General features: G+C 36.3%; 1 protein-coding gene across 13 annotated transcripts in view; it reads right to left on the bottom strand.

Moving 5' to 3' along the window:
* The window catches only part of ALMS1 (ALMS1 centrosome and basal body associated protein), a 246366-nt gene that overhangs the window by 78921 nt on the left and 149640 nt on the right, over window positions 1-17805 (bottom strand). For all 13 annotated transcript variants that reach the window (XR_010337974.1, XR_010337975.1, XR_010337976.1 and 10 more), the window contains one exon: window positions 7459-8621. Coding sequence is in view for 8 of the 13 variants with exons in the window: in XM_064364240.1 (XP_064220310.1) it covers window positions 7459-8621 (1163 nt within the window). In the remaining 5 variants the exon portion in view is untranslated. The remainder of the gene's footprint in view (window positions 1-7458; window positions 8622-17805) is intronic.

Here is a 17805-nt window from a genome sequence, read left to right as displayed (position 1 = left end):
TAAGACAGTTAGAGACTTGATTGTGTTTGAGGCAAAGTGTTCACTGGTGACAGTATGAAGCCATTAAAAGGGCTATAAAAATCAGGGAAGTCTGCACCTTCCAGAAGGCTATTTCTCCACAAAGTCCAACAGGACAAGGATGGAAGAATCTGATGAGAGTTGTGTATTGTGGTCTAGATGTGGCAGAGATATAGATTTTGTAGGGAGGGACACACAACTCTACCTGGAAATGACAAACAGAAATGGTGGAGCTAGTGCTTTCTCTAGAAACAACAACAACAAAAAAAATAAGGAAACCTTATCAGAACTTTGGAAGATAGTTAAAGGTTTATAGTAACCAAGTGTTTGCTAAACCAGGAGAAAGGCCATCAGCACAAGGTAGACGAACTTTGTACCATTTACCTTAGCCTTTTGCTATCCCCTTCCCCAGCATGGTGGTCTTAAAGACGACAGCCCTTGGTCCTGATGTAGGTACCTGCTCCCAAACAGAGCACGAAGCAGCACCTTGTCCCCAAGGAATTGTGTTTGTCTTGACACGTCTATCACTATAGAGTGACACAAGGGATCTGCCTTAGTTTCACCTAACATAACTCCCTTAGAATGAAAAAGTGGCTTTATAGAGGAAGAATGTTCCTTGAAAATATTGAAAACCAAATGAACAAGGCACTACTGCCTGCAGCAAAAATTAACACTTGAGGGAAATAATAGACATACTGAAAGCAGGAAAGAAAAACTGAGATTCTCTGGGGCACAAGGGCTTGGAAAATTTCCCATGTACACCAGGGAAACTAGTAAGTGCATGCAAAGAGCAAGATGCATGTTCAGAAAAGACCTGAGAAGACCAAAAGCTTTCACCACTAGTTGATTTTTAAGCTCAGTATAAGTAGGAAGCAAGGCTAAGGCAGAGTTTGTTGTAAACGGCCTGACTAAGCACTGAAGGAGTGTCCAAACATAGACAATCTGCAAAGACTTGGGGAATTTTCTTTTTTCTTTCTTTTTTGACCTCAGGCATTTAAGAAAATTTCTGTCAAACAAGTAGCTAGCTATCGAGCTAAAGGAACAGAAATATCAGACACTAACAAAGAAAATAGTCATTACAAACATAATTTAGAAAAGTCACTAAACAAACCAACAACTTTAACTTACAACAAGCAGTAACTACAAACTCTGGAGAGGGGGAGGAAAATGTGATATCCAGTTATCACATCATAATTTTCAAAATGTCAAAATTTTAACAAAACATTATAAGGCATGAAAAGAAACAAGAAAAGTATGGCACATTCATGGGTTACAGGAGAGAAATAAACAGAAGTTGTGCCTTAGAAAGAACAGACAGATTTACTAGGCAAAAGCTTTAAATCAATTGTTTTAAATGTGCTCAAAGGGCTAAAGAAAACCATGGATAAAGAACTAAAGGAAATGAGGAGAACAGTGTCTCAGCAAAGAGAATATCGATGAAGACAAAAAGGAATCAAATAGAAAACATGAAGCTGAAAACAGCAAGTGCTGAAATGAAAAATTCACTAGAGCAGTTCAATACCAGATTTGATCACACAGATGAAAGATCAGTGAACTTGAAGACAGGTGAAATGAAATTATGTACTCTGAGGGACAGAAAGAAAACAGAATGAGCTGAGTGTGGTGGTGTATGCCTTGCAATCGAGCTACTGAGGAAGCTCAGGAAGAAAGATCTGTACTCCAGTCTGGGAGACAGTGAGAGACCCTATCTCTAAAAAAAGAAAAAGAAAACAGAATGAAGAAAAATGAACAGAGCTTAAGAGACTTGTAGGACACCATCAAACTTAACAACATATGCATATTAAGAATCCCAAAAAAGAAAGAAAGGGGCAGAAGGAATATTTGGAGAAATAATGGTTGAAAGCTCCTCCAAATTAAGGGGAAAACATGAATCTAAACATCTAAGTAGCTCAATGAACTCTTAATAGGATAAACTCAAAGAACAACACTGAGACACATTATAATCAAAATGTCAAAGCCAAAACAGAGAATCTTGAAAGCAGTTTAAGTGTAAGGGCAAGCACAGAAGGGATCCTCGGTAAGATTAATTGCTAATTTCTCACCAGAAAACCATGGTGGCCAATAGTGGAATGACATATTTGAAATGATGAAAGATAAAAAGTGTAAGACAAGAAATCTATCTCCAGCAAAACTTTCTCTTAATTATAAAGGGGACTTTGGGAGGCTGAAGTGGGCGGATCACCTGAGATCAAGAGTTGATCCAGCCTGCCCAACATGTTGAAACCCCGTCTCTACTAAAATAGAAAAATTAGCTGGGTGTGGTGGTGTGTGCCTGTAATTCCAGCTACTCAGGAGGTTTAGGCAGTAGAATCACTTGAACCTGGGAGGTAGAGGCTGCAGTGAGCCAAGATCGTGCCACTGCACTCCAGCCTGGGTGACAGAGCGAGACTGTTCAACCATTGTGGAACACAGTGTGGCAATTCCTCAAGGATCTAGAACTAGAAATACCATTTGACCCAGCAATCTGATTACTGGGCATATACCCAAAGGAATATAAATCATTCTATTATAAAGGCACATGGACACGTATGTTTATTGCAGTGCTGTTCACAATAGCAAAGACTTGGAACCAACCCAAATTCCCATCAATGACAGACTGGATAAAGAAAATGTGGCACATATATACCATGGAATACCATGCAGCCAGAAAAAAGGATGAGTTCATGTCCTCTGCAGGGACATGGATAAAGATGGAAACCATCAATTCTCAGCAAACTGACACAAGAACAGAAAACCACACACCGCATGTTCTCACTCTTAAGTGGGTGTTGAACAATGAGAACACATGGACACCAGGAGGGGAACATCACACACTGGGGCTTGTTGGGAGGTGGGGGGCTAGGGGAGGGATAGCAGGGGGTTGGGGGATAGCATTAGGAGAAATATCTAATGTAGATGACAGGGTGATGGACGCAGCAAACCATCATGGCACGTGTATACCTATGTAACAAACCTGCATGTTTTGCACATGGACCCCAGAACTTAAAGTATAATTAAAAAAAAAAAAAATGAAAAATAAGAAAAAACATATCAAAACTTATGGCATGAAATGAAGGCAGAGCTTATCTACAAAAGCAGGGCTCACAGAGACATTTATACCTGCAAATGCCTATGTTAAAGAATAATCCCAAATGAATAACCTAATTTTAAATCATAAGAAATGAGAAAAGAACAGCAAACTAAACCCAAAGCAAGCAGAAAAAACACAAATTACAGAAACTGACCCAAGAAGAAACAAAATCTAAATAGACTTATAAGAAGACATTGAATGAGTAATGAAAAAAAAATTTCCCCAAAGAAAAATACATGACCAGATGGCTTCACTGGTAATTTCTACCAAACATTTAAAGAATTAACATCAAGCATTAACATTAATCCTTCTCAAACTTCTTATCAAAAAGCAAGTGGAGGGAAAACTTTCTCTTTCTACAATGCCAGTAGTATCCTGCTACTAAAGGCAGTAAAAACATCACATAAAAACTATAAATCAGTATTCCTTGTGAATATAGATACAAAAGTCCTCTTCACATTCGAAGAAACTGAATCCAGCAGCGTATGAATAGAATTTTATATGTGACCAAGTGGGATTTATCTCAGAAATGTACAGTTGGTTCAAAATATGATTATCAATACATATACACCATATTAATAGAATAAAATAAAAAAAATAGGTTTGGTACAGTGGCTCACGCCTGTAATCCCAGCACTTTTGGAGGCTGAGCAGGGTGGATCACCTCAGGTCAGGAGTTCAAGACCAGCCTGGCCAACATAGTGAAACCTCGTCTCTATTAAAAATCCAAAAAATAGCCAGGTATGGTGGTGGGCGCCTGTAATCCCAGCTACTCAGGAGGCTGAAGCAGGAGAATCAGTTGAACCCAGGAGGCAGAGTTTGCAGAGAGCTGTGATCGTACCACTGCACTCCAGTCTGGGTAACAAGAGTGAAACTCCATCTCAAAAAAAAAAGAAAAGAAAAAAATAGTAATCTCAATAGATGCTGAAGTATTTGGCAAACACCAAAATGCTTTCATGATAGAAACACTCATCAAAATAGAAAAAGAAGGAAACTTCCTCAACATGAAATCCTAAAGATCCTTAAAAAATCACAAGAAAACAGTTAATAAATTCAGCAATGCTGCAAGATACAAGATCACTATGTAAAAATTATTATACATGTACCTATACATTAGCAATGAATCCAAAAATGAAATTAAGAGAGCAACTTCACATACGATAGTATTAAAAAGAATATTTACTAAAATTCATGAAATCTCAAGGGACCCCGAACAGCTGAAATAATTTGGAAAAAAGAACTAAGTTGCAGGTTTCACATCACCTGCTTTCAAAACTCATTATAAAGATAGTAAATCAAAACAGTATAGTATTGGCATAAAGAGAGACATATAGACTAATGTAATAGAATAGAGGGCCCAGATAAAAACCCTAACATACATGGCTAAATGATTTTTGGCAAGAGTGCCAAGAACATTCAACGGGGAAAATCAAAGTCTTTTCAACAAATGGTGTTAAGAAAACAGGATATCCACATGCAAAAGAATAAAGATGTACCCTTATCTTACACCATACACAAAAATTAACTCAAAATGGATCAAAGACCTAAATGTAAAAGCTAAAATTACAAAACTCTTCGAAGAAAACTTTCGTAACACTGGATTTGGCAAATATTTCTTAGATGACACCAAAAGCACAAGAAACAAAAAAATAGATAAATTGGACGACATCAAAATGTAAACCTTCTGTGTATCAGAAGACACAGCAGAGTGACTGCCAAAGAGGCAACCTACAAAATACAAGAGAATATTTGCAGATCATGTATCTAATAAGGAATCAATATCCAGAATATATGGAAAATCCCTATAACTGAAAAACAAAAAAACCAAACAGCCAGATTTAAAATGGCCAAAGACTTGAAAAGACATTTTTCGAAAGAAGATATACAAATGGTTAAATAAGCACATAAAAACATGTGCAACATGAATAATCATTAGGGAAATGCAAATCAAAACCACAATGAGATACCAACTCACACTCAACAGGATGGCTAGTATATATATTAAAAAGTAGAAAATAAGTGTTGGCAAGGATGCAGTAAAATTGAAACCCTTGTGAACTGCTGGTGCAAATATAAATTAAAGCAGTCACTGTGAAAAAAGGAGGGTCGGAGGAACCCTTATTCACTACTGATGGGAATGCAAAATGGTGTAGATACTATGGAACAGTCTGGCAGTTCCTCAATAAGCTAATCACAGAATTACCATATGACCCAGTATTTCCATTCCTAGATATACTCAAAACAACTGCAGACAGGTGTTTAGACAAAAACTTGTATACAAATATCCTAAATCAGTTCTAGTCACAATAGCCAAAAAGTGGAAACAACCCAAATCAATGAATGAATGGATAAATAAAATGTAGTATATACATGCAATGGAATATTATTCGGCTATAAAAAGCAATGAAGTACTGTTATACATGTTATGTCATGGATGAATATTGAAAACATTATATCTAAGAGAGAGAGGCCTGACACCAAGGTCATATAGTATATGATTTTATTTATATGAAACAACCAGAGTAGGAAAATCCACAGAGTCAGAAAATGGCTTACTGGTTGCCAGAGTCTGGTGACAAGAGGGATCAGGGAGTCACTTCTTAATGGGTACAGGGTTTCCACTGGCTTAATAAAACATTCCTAGAACTAGATAGTGGTGATGGTTATGAAACACTGTGAATATATTTAATGCTACAGAAATGTATACTTGAAAATGATCAAAGCTGTAAACTTTATGTCATGTGTATTTTACTACACACACACAAACCCTCTCCTGGATCCATTTCTCTCTCTCCCCTATGGACAAAAGCTTTACTTTGTGTAATTCCCAACTCTTGCCTTACTTTAGAAAATATCATATTCTATTATTTATATATGTAAACACTACCAAAAGCTCAATTATGAGAAATAATATGTATAATAAACTTTCTGAACATCTCACGCCTCCCTTTCTCTAGACCATGTAATCCTACTGACAAAATGTTTTTTTAGCACAGATTGCCAAAATAGGTATTTATTTATATGTATGTCACTACTGTACTCACAAAACATACAAAAATAAAAATTTTAAAAAGTTGAGAAAAATGAATATACACTTGAATATTTTTCTTTCCATACTCCACTGAACCATTTTGCAAGCATCCCTCTTTGGAGAACATGTCTATCGATACTTGAAATTTTCCTCTTGGGTTAAAGCAATGGCCTACATTACTGACCCCATGAGAGCTGCCTTATTAACTCCCTAAACTAAGGAATGTGAGAATGCCCTTATAGGAGGACACTGTTTGTTGCACTGTGGTGCCTTCGTTAAGAAGACGAGAAATTTATCTTAGGTCTCCCTATAAGATTTATCTGTAATGTTTCTAAAAATTTTGTTTTCTTTTTATATAAAAAATGAATGTAGCCGGGCGCGGTGGCTCACGCCTGTAATCCCAGCACTTTGGGAGGCCGAGGCGGGTGGATCACAAGGTCAAGAGATCGAGACCATCCTGGTCAACATGGTGAAACCCCATCTCTACTAAAAATACAAAAAATTAGCTGGGCATGGTGGCACGTGCCTGTAATCCCAGCTACTCAGGAGGCTGAGGCAGGATAATTGCCCGAACCCAGGAGGCGGAGGTTGCAGTGAGCCGAGATCGTGCCATTACACGCCAGCCTGGGAAACAAGAGCGAAACTCCATCTCAAAAAAAAAAAAAAAAAAAATGTAACTGATCACAAAATTCTAGCAACACTAAGTGCTAGAAAATATAAAGCCAAATTTGTAGCTCACTTCCAGCAACCACGTCCACAAGGCATATTTATCTTCCTTCTGGCTTTGACTTGTCTTTCCATTATTCACAATTCTTTATTTACTTATTTTTCAAAAATCATATTGTAGCTCACCCCAACTTCAATTTTTAAAATCACCTCAATTCTTCAATTACTAAAAAAAAAACTGTATTATTTATGTGTTTGTCTGTGTGTGTTTAAAAGAACCTCAAATATATTTCTTGAAAGACAGAGAGGAATGAATTAAAAATAAATAAATAAACATAAACTCAGCAAAATTGTTCAGGATAGAGATCATTCCAACCTCAAAGCTCCCCCATTTCAGGGGTAAACTCTGCACACTCTGAAGGATCTAGCAGCAAAGCCCTTCATTCAAAAGGTAATTCATAAATGAATGTTGATGAAAAGAATGACAACTCACAATAGCACTGTACTACAATTTCTCACTCTTTTCCAGTTGGTAAGAAATGGTAAACAGAGGAAAGGGCAAATGGCTTTTTTTTCACCTGTGTGCAAAGCTTATCTAAAAAATCCACGAAAAGGGCAGTCCCACTGCCAGATGGAATTTGTAGCCACGTACCTTGATACGTCTCCTTCTGGTGTGCTCAGAAGTCATTTCGGGATGACATGTATTCAATACTTTCTTGCTGTGTTTGCTCCGCTTCTCAAGGTATCTCCTCTGTTGGTTGGTCATGCTGCTATACAATTTAATTCGTCTGGGTGACAAGCACACTCTTTCATGGCCAAAAGCTTGAATCAACCGGGCAGTGTCAATAGTGGAAACAGAGCTACTCCTTTCGTGCAGAGCCACCTCTCTATCTGTTTGGGTCAATATATCCGATTCAACAGTAGAAGTGGTGCTGGAAAGGATGTTGGTGGTAGTATCTGTGAGCAGCTCACTCTCCTCTGAGGGCCTACAATCCGAAGAAGTATTGCTTATATAATTAAAACCTGGCTGTTTACTCAGAATATATTTATCAAATTTAATCTGTTCAATTTTAATTTGATTAGACCTCCCAGCTCCATGACGAGAAAACACCTTGCTTTTTTTAAGCTCTCCTGTGTTTTTATGGCTTTTCTCTAGACTTTGAAACCGTTTCTTTTTCTGAAGCTTGTTTCTCTGCTGTTGTCTACCACTCCATTCCTTCACACCTCGTTCCCCTCTGCCATCATCATGTGTACTTTCTGAGACCTGGAGAGAATGTGTGATGGGATTCTGAAGAAGCTTAGCCAAACGATCAAGTGGCTCCACCAAGGATAGTTCTTTCCTGTCGCCCAACTTGGGCTGCCTCTGTTGCCTCTGTCGCTCCCGGTACTTGTTCCACAGTTCATTCAAACTCACAGTGTGCTGAGTTGTTTGCTCTGGGGTGAGCTTCTGATCCCTTTTTGGATCATTAATGTGTACATTATATTTTGGGTAATCTGTAGCTTGACTTTCAGTAGTATGCATCACTTCTTTGTTTCCCAAATTCACATTGATGCTGAGGCTCTTTACTTTGGTATAATCCGTCTTAGTCTTGTCCATGTTTTGATAAGGAAGCGGAAGACAAATGTGTTCTCTATGTTTGTCTGGGTGATGCTGAAAGAAATCTTCCCAAGAATGCCTCATGAAAACACTCCTTCCCAAAGATTCATGGCACATATCTTGATCACTTGGTAGATGTATGGGATGATGAATGTAAAACTTCGCCGACCTGAAGACAAAATGCGTAGTATTTTCAAATTCTGAATGACATTCAGACTCTGAAAAGGAGAAAAAGAGATTCTGAAAGAACTTAAAAATATTAGCATTCTGTTTAGAAATACTGTTCACAATTCTTTAGATATAGAAGAAAGACTAAAGGAAAGAACAGTTTATATAAAGTGTCAGAAAATTCACTGCCTGCACAAAAGATTCATGCCTGGTTCTTAGCAGCCTCACTGGTACAGTAAAAGTTTAAGAGACATGAATTCTGGCCTGGGGTCTGCCCCTGACTGGGTATGTGACCTCGAGGAAGGCACTTTAGTTCTCCAGATAATAAGAGCAACTGCTATAATGTATTTACCACTTGTTCTGTGTGGGGTGTTGTGATATATGCTCTACATGTGGTTTTCTAATTAATCATGCAATTAAAACTGAGAGATAGATATTAGTAACCCCATATTCAGCTAAGAAACATGACACTTCATTTTCATAATCAGTAATTAAATGGATAAATTTTTAAAAACCCTTTTTACATGTTTTAGAGCCTTCTGAAATTCCTTTTCTGTGGACCATCTTTCACTTTTTCCAAAATTTTTTTTATTGTGGTAAAATATACATAAAATTTACCTCTTTCCATCTTCACTTTTTGACAACCATTACTTTATATTTTAAAAAAAGGCCTTTTTAGATGTAATATCTTACGATTTTCTATGGTTTCAAAGTTTGTGTCCCTCTAAAATTCATGTTGAAACATAACAGTATTAGGTATGAGGTGATTAGGTCATAAAGGCTCCACCTTCATGAATGGGATTAGTGCCCGTATAAAAGGGCCAGAAGGATCTTGTTTGGCCTTTCCCTGCTTTCCACTAGGCAAGGACACAGCCACAAGACACCATTTTGGAAGCAGAGACTGGGGTCTCACCCAATCTGCCAGTGCCTTAATCTTAAATCTGCAGAATTTTGTTACAGCAGTAGGAATATGCTGAGACACAAACATAAACCCTAACTGTAATCTCTAATATGATATCAAAACACTGTTTTAGAGTTCTACATCATGGGTAGAAACAAAGATACATATATGCAATGATGAAATCCTTTTCACGCACACTATAGATTACTGGCAAGCAGAGTTTTCACAAAATACTCTAGGAATCCCTATGGATTTCCCTAAAGTGGAGTGGGATACACAGGACCTGCTTTTATACTTAAAGTACAAAAAAAAAAAAAAAACAACTATACAATTTTAGAATTAACTAGCAACATTTAAAAATTGGGAGATTTCATTTAGCTTCTATAGGTTCTTGAGATTGCAGCTTTTCCACCGAACAAATAAATATAAACAAATATATAATTCTCAATTAGGGGCTACAAAGAACAAAAACAAGGTGATAAAAGACAAATTTAACCAGGAAATGGCAGCTAGAGAAGACTTCTCTGAGGAAGATAAGATGTGAAGTAAAAATGAGAGCTAAACAAACAAACAGGCAGAATAAGAACATTCTGGGCTGAGGGATCACTTTCTGTGGATGTCCTGAGGCAGCTGCTACCTATGCCAATCCAGCTGCTCCCACAACCCTTCCGGATACAGAGACAGCACTACCTCTCCCATTCTTTTAAAGGCAAGTTCCTCCACTGCTGCTCTGGAGCCCAACTCATCTTCCTTTCAAGACCTTGCTTCCTTTCCTTATCATCTCTCTCTTCTATCTTTCAGGTGCTCCCTCTCTACTGGATCATTTCCAGTGGCTTGAAAACATCATTTAGCATGTATGTTTAGAAAATCCTCACATCTTCCTCCAGGTACTGGCCCATTTCTCTGCTCCTCTTCATAGCCAAGCTTCTAAAGTGGAAACTATTTTCTTCTCCTTTACTTCTCTTCCTACCCCAATTCACTATTCAAATTACTGCAGAGTACAGCCATACTCCTGGACTAAAACTGCTTTTGCTAACATGATCAACAACCTCCATGTATGGCCAATTCCAGGAAATGTTCTCATTCTATATTCTCTTTCTAGGTAATCTCATCTCTCCCTGTGGCTTTTAGTACCATTTTCATGCTGTTATCTATTTTCAAATTTATATTTCAAGCTATGATTTCTCTTTTGAGTTCCAACTATATACATGATATATCCACTCTGATGCCACAGCTATCTAACTGAACTCTATTCTAGCATCCTCGACAACTCTACCTCCCCTAGTCTTTCACATCTCTGTAAATGGCACATCATCCTACTGCCCAAGCCAAAATCTGGGAGTTATTCTTAATAGTTCCAACTCCCTCCTCTTCCTATTTCTGCCATTAATCCTTCACCAATCAATCACACATCTGTCTACCTCTATTTCCTATCATAATACTGCATGTCTCTATCTATTTCCTATCATAATACTGCATGTCTCTAATAGGTCTTCTGTCCCATCTTGTGCTTTTCCAATCTATTCTTCAAATAGTGGTCAAAGTCATCTTTTTAAAATGTAAACTGGACTTGTCATTTTCTATGTAGCAACTTTCAATGGCCTTCTCTTACACTGAGAACAAAACCCAAACTCCTTAACAGGAAGCACAAGTATATATAACTTTTCTTCCTTGTTTTGTACCACTCTTCCAGTAACTATACTTCAGTCATGCTGGCCTTTCCCCTGCTTCATCAAATAGCATGAGCAAAAGCATAAAAGCAGGAAAGCACTGAGGCAATTAGGGAGAATGTAAATATTCAGTATGTGTGACTTCTACAATTTATAAAGCAGAAGTAAGTAAGGCAGCAAAGGTTATTTGGGAACAAATTCTACAGGGCCTGGAGCATTAGACCAAGAACTTTAAATTTTATCCTTAAAAGAAATGAAGAGCCAGTATACCATTTTGAGCAGGGGAGTAACATAATTACAGCTGTATTTCAGAAAGAATACCTTGGCAACAGGATAAATAAAGCAAAAATTTGCAGGGCTATCTAAAATTCATTAAAGCAGTAAGTAAAACAATAAGAAAATAGATAACATTGCTCTAAAATGTTTATTTTCTAATATCAGTATTTTCAATGAATAGTCCTTCCAACCTGGGACTGAAGTAAAATATAGAGAGAATAGTAGAAAATAAGCAAGCTGAAGGCTAGGCACGATGGCTCACACCTATAATCCTAGCACTTCGGAAGGCCAACTTAGAAACAGGATTATAAATAAATACCTAAGGCTCATAGTATTAGAAGTGAAGCATCTTGTCTCAATCCCCAAACAGAGACAACCTTAAATGCATTCCAGAAGACTGTGGCAAAGACAATGAGAGCATCAATACAAACTTTAAAAAAATTACAGTAAAATTAAATTTATTTATGTTTGTCTATGGCCCCCTTAGACATAAAAGCATATAGAACACAAGACATTACTACCTGGCTGTTAAGCTTTACCTCTTAGTGGAAGATGGAACAGCCTAGATAAGGAGAAAAATGAGTCAAGGAGCTAATCTACCCATACTGGATAGATTTAAATAATCCAGGTTCAACTGCTTACATCAAGAATGTATAAAGCAAGGCCAGGCACAGTGGCTTATGCCTGTAATCCCAGCACTTTGGGAGGCCGAGGCGGGTGGATCACAAGGTCAGGAGTTTGAGACCAGCCTGGCCAATATAGTGAAACCCTGTCTTTACTAAAAATACAAAAAATTAGCCAGGTGTGGTGGTGGGCACCTGTAATCCCTACTACCTGTAAGGAGGGAGGCTGAGGCAGGAGAGTCACTTGAACCCGGGAGGCGGAGGTTGCAGTGAGTTGAGATCACTCCATTGCACTCCAGCCCAGGCAACAGTGCGAGAGTCTGTCTCAAAAAAATAAATTTAAAAAAAAAAATGATTTTTTGACAATAGTACCAAGACTACACAATGGGGAAAGGATAGTTTCTTTAACAAATGGTGTTGGGAAAACTGGGTATCCACATTTAAAAGAATAAAGTTGGACCCTTTCTTTTACACCATGTACAAAAGTTAAAAAGGGTTAGTGACATACATGTAAGACCTTAAAACCATAAAACTCCCAGAAGAAAACATAAGGGAAAAGCTTCAGGACATTGAACTTGGCAATAATTTCTCAGATGTGATACCAAAAACACAGGCAACAAAAGCAAAAATAGACCAATGAAACTTCATTATGCATTCCAAAGTAAACAGTTAAGAGTGTGAATAGACATTCTATGGAATGGGAAAAAAGATTTGCAAATCATAGATCTGATAAAGGGTTAGTATTCAGAATACGTAAAGAACTTATGAAACTCAGTAACAAAAACCCAAACAACTTATTTAATAAAAGACATAACTTATTTTAAAATGAGCAAAGGATTTGAATAGACAATAGAAGACATACAAATGGCATATCAAGAATATAAAAAGATGCCCAATCTCTCTAATTATAAGAGAGATGCAAATCAAAACCACAGTGAGATATCACTCACTCCTATTAGGATGGCCACTATCAAAAGAACAGAAAATAGCAAATGTTCATGAGGATGCAAGGAAATTGAAACCCTTGTTCACTGTTGGTAGTAATGCAAAATGGTGTAGCTATTGTGGAAAATAGTATGGAGGTTCCTCAGAAAAATAAAAAAGAATTAATACATGATCCAGCAATCTCACTGCTGGGCATGTAACCTAAAGAATTCAAAGAAGGACTTCAAAAAGATCCCTGTATACACATGTTTATTGCAACATTATTTATAATAGTCAAAAGATGGAAGCAACCCAGATGTCAGTCAACAGATGATTATATTAAGAAAATGGGAATTATTTGTCAATAAAGAAAATATGTTACATACATACAATAGTATATTGTGCAGTCCTAAGAAAGAAGGAAATCGTATCACATACTACAAGGTAGATGAACCTCAGAAACATCATAGCAAGCAAAATTATGTCAGTCACAAAAAGATAAATACCATATAGTTCCTTGCATTTGAAATATCTAAAGTAGTTGAAATCATAGGAACATAAAGTAGAATAGTGATTGCCAAGGTTTGTGAGAGGGTGGACAGAGAATTAGTATTTAGTAGGTATAAATTTCAGTGTTACAAGGTGAAAGAGTTAGAGATTATTGCACAACAATGTGAATATACTTAACACTACTGAACTATACACTTAAAATGGCTAAGATGGCTAACTTAATGTCATACTTTTTGCCACACATACAAAAATAATACATAAGATGAAGAAATAGAACGTTGCAACTCTGCAGGGGGTCGTGTGGGAGACACAGCTTGCAAAAGAAAGATGGAAATATAATCTGTAAAAGCATACTCTAGAAGACAAGAAAATTTTTTCTAAATGTTTTACACTTTGAATAATTTTAGAAGACATGAAGTGTATGAAACAAAAATTGATAGAATAATGAAATGAAAAAGGAGATTTAGGGGATAGAACAAAATGAAATTTTTAAAAAGTACCAATTAGAAGAAAGAGATGAAAGCAATTAGAAAAAAATTATCGAATTTGAGGACTGACAGTGAAAATTTAACACAATGATATCTTTTGTTGTCTCTAAAGAAGATAATAGAAAAATAAAGATATAAGGAAGAATGGAACTGACAAATTTATGTATTTATGTATGTACTTTTAGACATGGAGTCTCATTTTGTTGCCCAGGCTAGGGTGCAGTGGTGTGATTGTAGCTAACTGCAGCCTCAAACTCCTGGGCTCAAGTAATCCTCCCACCTCAGCCTCTAGAGTAGCTGGGACTGTAGGCGTGTGCTACCATACCTGGCTTGAACCTGCAATTTAAAAGGGTCTAAGTCTTAGGAAACTGAAAGTTATGTTTGTGATAGTACTGACTTAAAAAAAAAAAAGAATTATGCAGGCATCCATACAGAAAAAGCAAGTAGAAAATGCTAAAAGACTGGAGGACAGGCGGAGGACAGGGTGGTTAAAGGAGGTATAAATGAGCAAACTTCAGCTTTAACGTTGTAAAATCAAAAAATACATGTGAAAGTATAGTATTGAAAATTATAAAATTTACCTCTGAAAGAGTTAAACCGTAACATCCAAAATATTTAGAAAAACAGTAGAGGTAAACATGGAGGTAAAGGGAGGAAAAAAGAAAACAGTAAATTTTTAACAAAAGGAAAAAAATGCCATAAAATTAAAGAAGGCAAAGCATACATGGCTATATATAAGTAAACTAAATTCATCTATATTTTTAAAAAAAAAACTTCTTGGATTATATTAAAAAACAAACTCAGTTCCATGCTATATAACAAACATATCAAAAGTAAAATGACTGAGGAAAGTGGAAAGCAAAAAGGAAACTTAGAGATATATCAAAAAGAAATTTGGGGACATTAATATAGATGAGGTTAAACTCACCAAAAGTTTTGCAGGAATTGAAGAGGGATATTTTTGTACTGATTTGCAATTCACAGTGAGGGTATTTTGCATAAATCTTTAAACATCAAATAACTTAGCATAAAAAAATTCATAAAATGAAAACCAGGAGCTCAATCAATAAGGAAATTTATGTTGCCTTAAAAAAGAATGAAGGTATGGAATTATATGAAAACAACAACTCTTCAGATAGATTGTGAGGCAAAAGGTGCTTAAAGGGTGGGGGGCCAGAAGGTGGGATTTGCTCATAGGGAGAAAAAAATAAAGCAGACATCCCTAGGAAAACTTCAAAGAGAAATGGACAAGTACAAAATAATGGTGGGGAGCTTGAACACACATAATTAGCTTATGACAGATCATAGAGATGAAAATTTTTTTGTAAGTGAAGTTTAAAAACGCCTGGGAATAATACAAGTAATGAGGTTGGGCTGTGTGTGTGTGTGTAAGTGTGTAAGCCTATGTGGTTTAAAAAACTTAAAAAAAAAAAAAACTTTTCAAAAAATTAAAAAAAAAAAAAAACCTTTCCAAATGACCATAGAACATTTCTTTCCTACATCTTTATTCAGATATAATTTACCCATTTAAAACATGTAATTCAGGCTGGGCTTAGTGGCTCATGTCTATAATCCCAGCACTTTGTGAGGCCGGGGTGGCCAGATCACTTGAGGTCAGGAGTTCAAGACCAGCATGGTCAACATGGTGAAACCCTTTCTCTACTAAAAATACAAAAAATAGCTACTCTGGAGACTGAAGCACGAGAATCTCCTGAACCCAGGAGGTGAAGGTTGCAGTGAACCAAGATCGTGCCACTGTACTTCAGCCTGGGGGACACAGCAAGACTCCATCTCAAACAACATAAAACTAAATTAAAATATGTAATTCAATGATTTTTACTATTTTCATAGCTAAGTGCAATCAACCATCACCATAATCAATTTTAGAATATTTTCATCACTTCGGAAAAGAAACCCTGAGACTTAAGCAAATGCTGATCCACTTTTTGTCTCGGTATATTTCCCTGTTCTGGACTTTCATACAAATGGGACCATTAAGTCAGGGACAAAACATGAAACTTATGGCCCACCCATAATGAAAAATCTTCAAGGAAACTTCCATATAAAGTAGGCCTCCAGTGGGCTACACTCTTACTAAAAGATAAAGAAGGATTATTCAACAAATAATGCCAAGATGCTTTGCTAGCCATTTGGAGTATGGTGACAATTTTAAGTTGTAGCCCTACTTTACTCTTGTCACCAAAATCCAAGTATAAAAAAGAGAGATCATAAAAGTTCTGTATGAAGTCATGGTCATCTGATTTTTCTAATAAAATTAAGCGGGAGCAGGCTTTCAAGGTCTGACAAAATCTTGGAGTCATAAAGCCAAGGATTTGATAAATGTATATATTAAAATTAAAGTATCTTTACGGTAGAAAATATAACGCAGAGTCAATTTATAAATGGAAAATGGGAAAACAATTTTAAGAAATCAAGAAACTGAGAAAAGGGGCTGATTTTTTCTTACTATACAAAGAGCTTTTTACAAATCAATGACAACCTAAAAGGAAAACAGTCAAAGGACCTGAACAGAAAGTTTATAGTAAAAGAAATGCAAATGGCCATTAAAGATATGAAGAAATACTCAACTCTTAATAAAGAATGTACTAAGACACAAATTTTGTTTTACCTGTCAAAATAGCCCAGATGAAAAGATGTGATTGTCCTTAGTATTGTTGAGTACATGGGGAAACATTCATGTACTCTTATAAGACTATTGTTAGAAGTGCAAATTTGTTGCAACGTTTTTAAGATGTGGGGCAATTGGACAATATCTAACTAATGTTGAAATAAATGTTCTCTTTTCACCCAGACTTCCACTTAAGGGAATTACAGGTACACAGATAAAGTTGTACCCAGAAAAGTAAAATAAAATAAAATTATACATACACGCACAAACAAATGTTCACTGCAGCATGCTTTGGAAGAATAAACAATTGGAAATAACCTAAATATTTTTTAAATTATGGTAAAGTAAATCATTTTAATACAAAATATTTGTAGATTCATAAAATCTTGCTTTGAACAAGTAGTTTTACTCTACTTGGCAGGAATTTTTCTATGAGAAAACTTGTTTAATATTGGTTGTCAGAAAGTGGAACTAGAAGGTTCAGAGATAACAGAGACCTTTTCATATTAAATTCTTCTGCATTATTTGAATTTTTACATGTTTAATTTTAAAAAGTCTGCAGTTCTAGGTATGAAACACTTAAATAAAAAGCAGTAAATCATATTTTCAGTGTACTTTGATATACTTGGGGAGAATTGTGCAAATGTTATGTATAAAATTAATTTCCATTATCAGAAGTAAACAACTGTTTCAACTTATTTGACCTTTACTCTTAACAAAGTGCCCTGAGATGATGATGATTATCTAATCCTGTTGTTCTATAAAGCCCTTTATACTTAAGGAATTCAGCTTGCTGCTGCTTCTTTTTTTTTTTTTTCTTTTTTTTTTTGAGATGAAGTCTTACCCTGTTGCCCAGGCTGGGCAATTCTCCTTCCTCAGCCATGCCAGTAGCTGGGATTGCAGGCGTGCAGCACCATACCTGGCTAATTTTTGTATTTTTAGTAGAGATGGGGTTTCACCATGTTGGTCAGGCTGGTCTCGAACTTCTAACCTCAAGTAATGCACCCCCCACCTTAACCTTTTTAAACAAGTAATACCTAAAGAAGAGAAGCAGCTAATTATGTTCTAAAATGTTTTAGTTTACAATTGGGGCAGAAACTGTAAATACTATCTGTCCTCTAATATCCACCTTCCTTTTCCTCAAAACAGAACACTAACTTTAGCCGGGCACATTGTTGCTAGAATAAAGACTCAATTTCCCAGCTTCCCTGGC

Source organism: Aotus nancymaae, unplaced genomic scaffold (genome assembly GCF_030222135.1).
Source record: "Aotus nancymaae isolate 86718 unplaced genomic scaffold, 86718_ANA_hifiasm-v0.15.2.pri h1tg000057l, whole genome shotgun sequence".
Lineage (NCBI taxonomy): Eukaryota > Metazoa > Chordata > Mammalia > Primates > Aotidae > Aotus > Aotus nancymaae.
Note: the sequence above shows the minus strand (reverse complement) of the source record. Positions and strands in the feature narration are given on the sequence as shown.